We start from the raw sequence: 9,770 nt of genomic DNA, 5'->3' as shown, positions 1-9,770 counted from the left end.
GCGAGATTGGATATTTATTTAGTAGGTTATGGAGGGGGAAGGGAGAAGGGGAGAAGAGTAGAGAGGCAGAGAGTGGAGGAGACAGACTCCACCACCCTAATTTCTTTAACCTGTGGTGCCTAACCTCCCACCTTTTTATTATAAAAGAGATGGGACTGTAATGGTATGTTCTGTCTCTTTAAGAGACAAGCCACGCCCATTCCCACCCCTGTCTGCTGAGGCAGGCAGATTTTTTTCCTGCTTACAGCCTGAGTTCTTTCCTTTTCTGTCTCCCTCTCAAAGAGGCAGCTTTTGTTTCTCCCTTCTCTCTCTTCCCTTCTCCTCTCTCTCTCTCTCTCTCTCTCTCTCTCTCTCTCTCTCTGCCTTTCTGCTCATCTCCCCTTCTTCCTTTCCCCTCCATAACCCACTAAATAAATGTCCATCCTCACTCTGTATGATGTGCCTATCCAAGTTTCTATCTCTCTCCTGCCTGTATGACTCCCTGCCCAGGACCAGCCGTCTTTGGAAACCTGCAGCTTGGTCTTGTGACATGCCTATCTATCTGTCCCTCCTTGTGGTCTCATGCACCATCCCTGCCTGGGACTGGCTGCTCAGGGGATCTGCTGCTTGCTGCCTGCAGCCACTCGGGGAGCCACAGCATGTTTTATTAACCCATTACAATAGCCACTTGAGGTGGAAGACAGGAGGTACTACAAGGGGTGGCAGGGGTGTCGCAGGGTATTCCTCACAACAGGGTGCAGAAGAGGCCCAGACCCAGTGGCAGCAGGATCCTCCCTGGCAGGGTCCTGAACATAACGCCAGGTGCTCTGTTGCAGAGATTCCCTGAGCAGCATACTCTGGTGATCCTGGCCTGAATTCCTTTGTTCACTTCCCACTCAAACACATTGTTGGAGTTGGGGCATGTGACAGCGCAGGCCTTGCTGATCTGTGTTCTGCTCCTTGTACCTGCAGAAGAAAAGAGACTGCATGTGGTTCTAGAACCCCGAGGCTAGACAGAGTGGAGGGGAAGCTTCTAAAGTGGATGGCTGGGTCTGGCCCTGCTGGACCTTCTGTTGTCCTTTCTCAGACACTGCCCACACAGTGGTAGGAGCTCTGCTACCCAGAATCACCACCAACCTGGGGTACAGCAAAGAGGTGGGGTCTCTCTTCAGCAGCCCTAGGTGGCCCAGGAGGCGGAGTAAAGGGTGCAAAGTTGAAAAGAACTGGTCGCCAAAGAGTACATTGGTGGCACAGAATTTAGGACGACCAAGGATTCTCTAGCAGAGAGTGTGGAGTCTGTGGCCTTCTTGGAAGCCTTGGCCCTGAACAGTCCTCCCTAGTGGGCACATCAGGTCTTCTCAGGACAGGTAGCACCCAAAAGAGAGTCCTCTGAGCCCACGCCCTGCACAGAACGTCAGCAGTTACCTTCTGGCTCAATAGCAACGGAACAAAAAGCTGGGGGGTGGGGCACCCAGGCGAGGATTCAAGACTGGAAGAGAAAGTTGGAGAAAGGTGCGGAAGTAGTTCCTCAGCTTCCAAATTGTCACTACACAATTCCCTGAGCTGTAAGGAGAGAAAGAGACTGCAGGGCAGGGCTGCTGCTGATAAGAACAGGGACTGTGCCCTGGGGAACCTGCGGCCCTCCTTGGGAAAACCCCACTTGGGACCAATGACTTTCACTGGATTTAACTACAAAGGAGGAAACACAGTAGGAAGAGGCAGCCCGAGGCAGTTTCAGTGCCTGAGGATACTACTGCAAAGGACAGTTTATCACCCCCCCCCCCCCCACCACCCAGGCACATGCTGTACAACTCCTTCAGGGCTTGTTTTAGGCCAGCGCAAGCCATTATGCTCAGGAAGCCAGGAACCTGGAGATGCTTAAACTTCATGAATTACTCTGCAGCCAGCCAGACTTTCACCTCAAGAGAGGAGGCAGCTCTGAGGCTTCTGCATGGTCCCAGGGAACTAGATCAAGGTAGGTACAGCTACTACCACCATGGTGAGCTCAACACAAGTCTGTCTGACCATTTCTGGTTTCTGGACATTTTCATAGTTTTGCCTTCTCATGGTGATGGAAAAGTAATGTGTTGGCTCTCGTTCCTTCATCTTCTCTAAGACTGATCTTACCTAAGGTCCCACTGCTTTCATGACCCCATGATGCCCCCATGATGCCCCCATGAGAGTGGGCGGCCTTGGCAAATCTGTCCCTGGTTGACGGGCTCTGTTTTTGCACACCTGTTCATTTGGGAATTCAATGCATCAGAGCCTTTGTCCCAGGGTGAGCTCTTGAAAGAGTGATACGCAATTGGGAGAGAAAAAGAAACGGGCAAATTCCAGACCACACCTTCCAGTATAGGTCAGCACCTAAAGGAGGCATTGGGGCTGCAGGTGTGGGGCGGGGGCCCAGTCTTGCCACTGGCTCTGGAGCCTTCCAGGCCCAAGGAAGGACTCACTCGAGTAAATTAACACCTCGTTGCTCAGGCAGACTTTTTCCTCTGGTCGGCACATCCTGGACCTACACATGCGGGGCTCGTGGACCTTGAAGCACTGGAAGCAGCTCAGGTTTCTGGCTGTGGTCAAGAATGTGCATTGGTGGGTGGGCAACGCAGGCTGGACCCCACTCCCATTCCATCCCCCTCCAGCCCTGTCCATTCCTTACCTGGCATCCTAGTCGCCGAGTCTTGGGCGAGCTCCACTGACACCAGGGACGCCCAGAGCGCCAGGAGTAGCCAGATCATGTCTCCGTGCTTTCTCCACACCCTCGGGGCCGTCGTCCTGTCAGGATCCCTCACAGCCAGGTCGGTGCCCTGCTCTTGACTGTGGCGCATGGGGGGGGAGCTGGAGCACCGGCTGGCTGAAGTCTGCGTTCCCTCCTCGACGGCTGCCAGGGGGTGGCTGCACCTTGAGAGGGTGGAGGGACAGCGAACCGAGCAAAGCGGGGCGGGTTCCCCTGTGACCCCACCACTACCTTGGAGTCGTTGCCCCAGTTCCCGAACCTGGGGCTTCCTTTTGCTTCCTGACCGCACCTGGCAGAGAAGAATCCCCTCTATCAAGAGTGACAGATCTGTTTTCCAAATCTAGTCCCAGACTCAGGGCCCAGAAGGCAGCCCGCAGTTCCTGAGCCCTAATAGAACTTTGACAGATCTGGTGTGGTCCAGGAAGTTGGAGGCAGAGTTGAGATTAGAGTCTTTAAGTCGGGGGAGGGGTTAGGTGGGAGGTACACGTTTGGGGAGGCAGGTGATTTGGATAATCAGAATGGTGGGTAGGGCAAAGAATTGACAGCAGAGCCCTGAAGCAGCAATGAAGAAGAAAAAGAGCCAGGGGCTAAATCGGGAGGGGTGGGGAGAGCCGGGTAAACAGACTGCAGGTTCACAGTCCTTTGTTCTTTTGGGCTCCAGATGGCTTTCTTCTGAGTGAGTGGGGGCCCGGCCTGGGAGGCCAGAGGTGGGAGAGGAAATTGGGACGAAGCCTGGGCACCCTACACCAGGTTCCAAAGACTTCTGATGCTGAAGGACTTCAGGTCCCACTGCCCAGCCTGGTGATGTGCAGGCTCCAAGGGTCCTGCTGCAGGCATACCTTTGAGCAGATGAGGCCACAGGTGTCTTTGCAGAGTAAGTAGTTCGAAGCAAACAGTTTTAACAGAAGCTAAAATAAGCGGTTACCTGGGGAGGGGGGGTTCTACACAAGCAGACAGTTTTAACAAAGACTAAGATAAATTAACTGGAACATCCTGGCCTTAGGTTCCTAAAATAGAGTTGGATTTTTCCATGAGATTTTTCACCAAGCAGATCAGATTCTAGTTAAATCTGGACCGGCCTCAGCAAGAGTACAAGATGGAGGAACCTCTGCACTGTCTTGCCCCATTTTACACAGATGGATTGAGATGCTAGGCCAGTGTTGTGAGAACCAAACCGGACTGGTTTTTGTAAAGCTCTAACCTACATAAATAAAAGCAAAAGGAGTATATGAGTATAGCCATGAGGCTGTGCAGGGAGGGAGTCTGGTGCTTATGGTTGGTAATGGACCACCACAAAAGCACTGCCCGTTATTTACAGGAAAGATGTTTTCTCCACAACTGCTGAGCCTCAGACTGGCTACACACGCCACCCACAAGAAACCCTACTCAAGCCTGCTTAGTTCTTTGCTGCTTCTTGCCCTAGCAGAGGCAGCCACCCTCCTGTGTTTTTTCCAAGAAATCTCCTGGGTGAGGTTTGTTGTGCAGTGTGACTTTGTGGTATTACTGGCTCTTGACAGCCGAGGGATGCCTTTCCATTCAGAACTATACCACTTGCACTGGGGATACTTGCCCCCTTGGAGTTTTAACACTCATAAGGTCTGGCTTTAGAATTTGGGTAGGTGGTCTGATCTCGCTGGGGCTTCCAAGAAAATGTGCATCTTGGCTTAGGTCCAGCACTTTGAGTTAGTCTACCCCAACATCTACTTCATCTGCCAGTTGCTAAAGCCTGTGGAGGAGCTGGTCCTGCAGAATCAAAAGTCATTATTGAATAGGACTGGTCCTGTGCAGACTATAAACACAGCGGTTGAGCCCAGCCAGCCTCTGGGCAGCCAACACTGAGGGTGGGGAGGTGTGTAGCAGCCTGAAGCTCGAGTGGAACCTGCCCCTCACCCCCTGGTCACTCTGCCTAGCCACAGGGTTGCCCTGACTCTGGGCAACAGCAGGATATCCAAGATGAGTCTTGGCAATGGTCCAGTATTTATGGTGTTTCAGACCAAAGACTGGTTGTGGTAAATATTTACATGTAAAGCTGTTTAGGAAAAAAAGTTCTACTGGGTGAGCCTGCCATTTCCAGTGCTACTGTGATGAATGAATGTGGGATGGAGATGTAGGAAAGATGGAGGAAGGGGGCTGTGAGTGCACAGCAAAGAGAGATGGAACTAGAGATGTGACTGTGTCAGTGACAGGTGTGAGAGAGGCTGCAGTGGGTGGGGAACCATGTCGTTGCTGAGCAGGGCCAACAGGATGGTGGCCAGCAGCCTGGAGCTTGCAGACTCAACCCTTCTCATGTAACACACTGTTTTGTCCAACCCCAAAATTGCCCTGTTCTGAGCAACAGCAGGATATCTGGGATGAACAGAAGAACAGCTTTTTGGGTTTTTTTGTTTGTTTGTTTGTTTGTTTTGTTTTTGCTTTTGTTTTTTTGATTGACATACCTCAAAAGACCTCTGTGGTCTGTGCTACCACTGCAGGTTATATCAGTGTTTGTGATCTGGGTTGTCTCTGGAGACCATGTTGATGTGCATGTGCTATGCTGCCCCAGGGGCCATGCTGATGTGAGTGGGCTATGCAGCTACCTAGAGCTATGTTGATGTCTGTGATCCATGCTGCTATCAAGTACCACATCTGAGATCGTGGTCCTGCTGTGGCTGGGTACCATGTTGATGTCTGGAACTTGAGTTACCACCAAGGGACATGAGAATGTCTGTGATCTATGCCACCACCTGAAACCAAGCTGACATTCATGGCCTGTGTTGATGCTGTCTTGACATCCTTGGCTTACGCTGCCTCCAAGGATTCAATGGTGTCTGATAGATTTCCACCAACACAAAAGGTCAGATCAGACTATATTAGAAACAAAAGAGTTCAGGTTTATATGATGTTGCTCCTGGTCCCAAAGAACAAGCCCAGGGAAGTCGTGCACCCAGGCTAATGCTGGGAGGTTTTATAGAACTTAGGCTAGGAGAGAGAATGTGTCAGCAAGGAGCTGGGACTGTGCCCAAACATGATCAGAACCTAAGCCCCTTGGGCAGATACTTAATTGGGCTGCCCATGTCAAAAAGGTGGGTTGCATCCGCTACCAGAAATATGAACCTAGGCTTTTGGCACCATTCCTTTGCTCAAAATTTTCTCAGTGTGGGTAGGATTGGGAGAAGTACGGCAAAGGGGTTTTCCCAGCTTATGCGGTAGAGATCGGAGATTCCAACTGAACAGGGTCCATGGTCTGTATTGCCACTGGAGATCATGCTGAGGTCTGTGACACATGCTGACACTGGAGACCATGTGGATGTCTGAAGCCCATGCTGCTGTCAGACTTTTCTTTGGGCCACCAGCTCACAAATAATGACATGGATACTTATTATTAATTATGAAAGCTCAGCCTTAACTTGGGTTTGTTCCTAACTAGTTTTTGTAATGTAAATTAACCCATATTTTTAAATCTACATTATTCCATGTAGTTTGTTACCTCATTTTCATCCTGTCTCCTTCGTGTCTGGCTGGTGACTCCCTGTGTGCCTAGATTCCTTCTCTTCTTCCTTTCTCTCCCCAGAAATTCCACCTATCCTCTCCTGCCTAGCTATTGGCCATTCAGGATTTATTACACGAATCATAGCAACATGTCTTCACAAAGCATACAAATATTCTGCATCATTTCCCTCTTTTTGTCTAAATAAAAGAGAAAAGGATTTTAACTCTAACACAATAAAACTATATACAATAAGAACAATTATTAGGTAAGGATTACATTTGCAATATCCACTCTATCTATATTTGGCAAATTTGGAGAAAATACTCTATTATCTATCCTATCTTGGCTAGTCCAAAGTTTTGTACCTAATTTATTTACTATCCTGACTTGTATTAATAACACAAAACTATTTTTTAGACCCCAAAACATTTTCTTAGATAAACAACTTAAACTTTTATGTCTCTCAACCTTTATAAACTTTACATCTCTTTTGTAAGTTTTCTTTTTTAATTTGGTAACAAAGAAACTGGTATAACTATCTAGTCTTCAACCTCAGAGACCTGAGAAGGATATATTACCTGAGTAAACAAGAAGTATAGAGCAAAAAACTTCCAAAACTATAGAAATGACAAAGACAGCAGGCTGCCTGGGAAGTCACCCAAGTTTCCTCTGCAACATTGGGACATCCATCTTCAGCCTACAGGCCTAGAATATCTGACAGACCTTTCTATGAAGCAAGAATTTTGAAGGAATATCCCGACTTGTCATGGCAAAGTTCTGAAGTCATCCTTTGTGTCTTGTTTGTCCAATTTGGACAGTATACTGTCAGTAGCTGAGGCAAAGGCAGTTTCTTTTCTAGTGACTAACTTTGTCACAAGAGAAAGCAAACCCCATGGTGGTTCTTCAATGCCCATCATCTTTCTTTGAAGTAATTAGTGCTGCCAGGAACATATGTTTCTCACTGTCACAAAAAGCCTTATGTTATTAAAACATCTTAAATGCCATATTCTGGCTGGGCAGTGGTGGCACACACCTTTGATCCCAACACTCAGGAGGCAGAGACAGGAAAATTTCTGTGAATTCAAGGTCAACCTGGTCTATCAGAGCTAGTTCCAGGACAGATTCCAAAGCTACAGAGAAACGCAGTCTCAAAAAAAAAAAAAAAAAAAAAAAAAAAAAAAAGGAAAAAAGTCATATTCTGTAGATCTCTGAAGTATTTGAAGACCACCTATTTATCTAAAATATATTTTTGTTTAACCTTGAAAATGTATTTACAAGATTACAAGTTTGATTGTTATAGATGATTAACTACTAACCAACATTTATTTTTTTTAAGCTCAAACAAATTTAAAATTTTTCTATTTTAGTCCTTTTTGTAAAAACTGTATTTTCAATTGAAATAGAATTACATTGCTTGCCCCCCCTTTTGTACCTCCAACCCTACCCATGTCCTCTTTGAGAGTGGGAGACTTGGTAGCCTCTTTTTCTTTGATTATAGTTGTTACATACATGTATATGTATGTGTGTGCACAAATATGTAAAAACAATGCACTGGGTCCAGTTTTGTTGTTTGTGTGTATATCAACCAACATTTCTTAATCATCCTAAACAGTTTGTAATAATAAGCCTTTAAATACTAAAACTTTACATTACATTTTAAAACAGACTGCATAGATATAATACCTTAAATAACCTTAGAAACATATGCAGAGTATAACAAAAATAACCTTAAATTTGTATCAATATGCAAAAATCCATACCAATATAAAATATTTGAGACTAACAGTTGCTTTTTTAGTTTAAAAGCAGATTCAATAATCTACTCTTTTATCCTATCATTTCTATATTCCCTGTTTTCTTTTCAGAATGAGATCTCTAAATCTAATCTCCTTTGCTTAGCATCCTCCCTGCTCATGATTATTAGCAACATATATATGTATATATGTATATATATATATATATATATATATTTGATATTTATTGAGCTCTACATTTTTCTCTGCTCCCCTCCCTGCCTCTCCCGTCCCCACTTCAATCCTCCCCCAAGGTTCCTATGCTCCCAATTTACTCAGGAGATTTTGATTTTTCTACTTTCTACTTCCCATGTAGATTATATCTATGTAAGTCTCTCTTAGTGTCCGTATTTTTGTCTAAGTTCTCTGGGATTATGGGTTGTAGTCTGGCTTTCTTTGCTTTAAAAGCCACCTATGAGTGAGTACATGTGATAATTGTCTTTCTGTGCCTGGGTTACCTTACTCAAAATAATGTTTTCTAGCTCCATCCATTTTCCTGCAAAATTCAAGCTGTCATTATTTTTTTCTGCTGTGTAGTACTCCATTGTGTAAATGTACCACATTTTTCTTATCTATTCTTTAATCGAGGGGCATTTAGGTTGTTTCCAGGTTCTGGCTATGACAAACAAAGCTGCTATGAACATAGTTGAGCAGTGTGTCCTTGTGGCATGATTGAGCATCCTTTGGATATTTACTCAAAAGTGGTATTACTGGGTCTTGAGGAAGGTTGTTTCCTGATTTTCTGAGAAATCATCACACTGACATCCAAAGGGGTTTTGCCAGCTTGTATTCCCACCAGCAATGCAGAAGTGTTCCCTTTTCCCCACAACCTCTCCAGCATAAGTTGTCATGAGTGTTTTTGATCATGGCCATTCTTACAGGTGTAAGATGGAATCTCAGAGTTGTTTTGATTTGCATTTCTCTGAAGACTAGGGATGTTGAACATTTCCTTAAGTGTCTTTCAGTCATTTTAGATTCCTCTGTTAAGAGTTCTCTGAAAAAAAAAATTCTCTGTTTAGGTCTGTACTCCATTTTTTTATTGGATTATGTGATCTTTTGGTGTCCAATTTCTTGAGTTCTTTGTATATTTTGGAGATCAGACCTCTGTCTGATGTGGGGTTAGTGGAGATCTTTTCCCATTCTGTAGGCTATCATTTGTGTTGTTGACTGTGTCCTTTGCTTTACAGAAGCTTTTCAGTTTCAGGAGGTCCCATTTATTAATTGTTTCTCTCAGTATCTGTGCTGCTGGGGTTATATTTAGCAAGTGGTTCCCTGTGCCAATGTATTCAAGCATACTTCCCACTTTCTCTTCTATGAGGTTCAGTGTGGCTAGCTTTATGTTGAGGTCTTTGATCCATTTGGACTTGAGTTTTATGCATGGAGATAGATATGGGTCTATTTTCATTTTTCTACATGTTGATATCCAGTTATGCCAGCACCATTTGTTAAATATGCTTTCTTTTTTCCATTTGACATTTTTTGCTTCTTTATCAAAGATCAAATGTTCGAAGATATGTGGATTGATATTCTGGTCTTCTTTTCGGTTCCATTAGTCCTCCTGTCTGTTCTTATGCCAGTACCAGGCTGTTTTCTGTACTGTAACTCTGTAGTAGAGTTTGAAGTCAGGAATTGTGATGTCTCCAGAAGTTCTTTTACTGCACAGGATTGTTTTGGCTATCCTGGTTTTTTTTGTTTGTTTTTTGTTTTTTGTTTTTTTGCTTTTCCAAATAAAGTTGAATACTTCAAAGAAAGTTCAAAGACTTTAGAGGTCTTTGAAAAATTTTGCTGGGCA

General features: G+C 45.2%; 1 protein-coding gene across 1 annotated transcript; it reads right to left on the bottom strand.

Annotated features, from left to right (window-relative positions):
- Positions 1-724: 724 nt before the first annotated feature.
- On the bottom strand, positions 725-2,717 carry Ly6l (lymphocyte antigen 6 family member L). Its single transcript, XM_057792857.1, has 3 exons — positions 2,639-2,717; positions 2,433-2,549; positions 725-945 (listed from the first exon to the last, which is right to left on the bottom strand). The coding sequence occupies exons 1-3, from the start codon at positions 2,715-2,717 to the stop codon at positions 725-727; spliced, it is 417 nt and encodes a 138-aa protein (XP_057648840.1).
- Positions 2,718-9,770: the final 7,053 nt, after the last annotated feature.

The sequence above is a fragment of the Chionomys nivalis genome, chromosome 17 (genome assembly GCF_950005125.1).
Source record: "Chionomys nivalis chromosome 17, mChiNiv1.1, whole genome shotgun sequence".
Taxonomy (NCBI): Eukaryota; Metazoa; Chordata; class Mammalia; order Rodentia; family Cricetidae; genus Chionomys; species Chionomys nivalis.
Note: the sequence above shows the minus strand (reverse complement) of the source record. Positions and strands in the feature narration are given on the sequence as shown.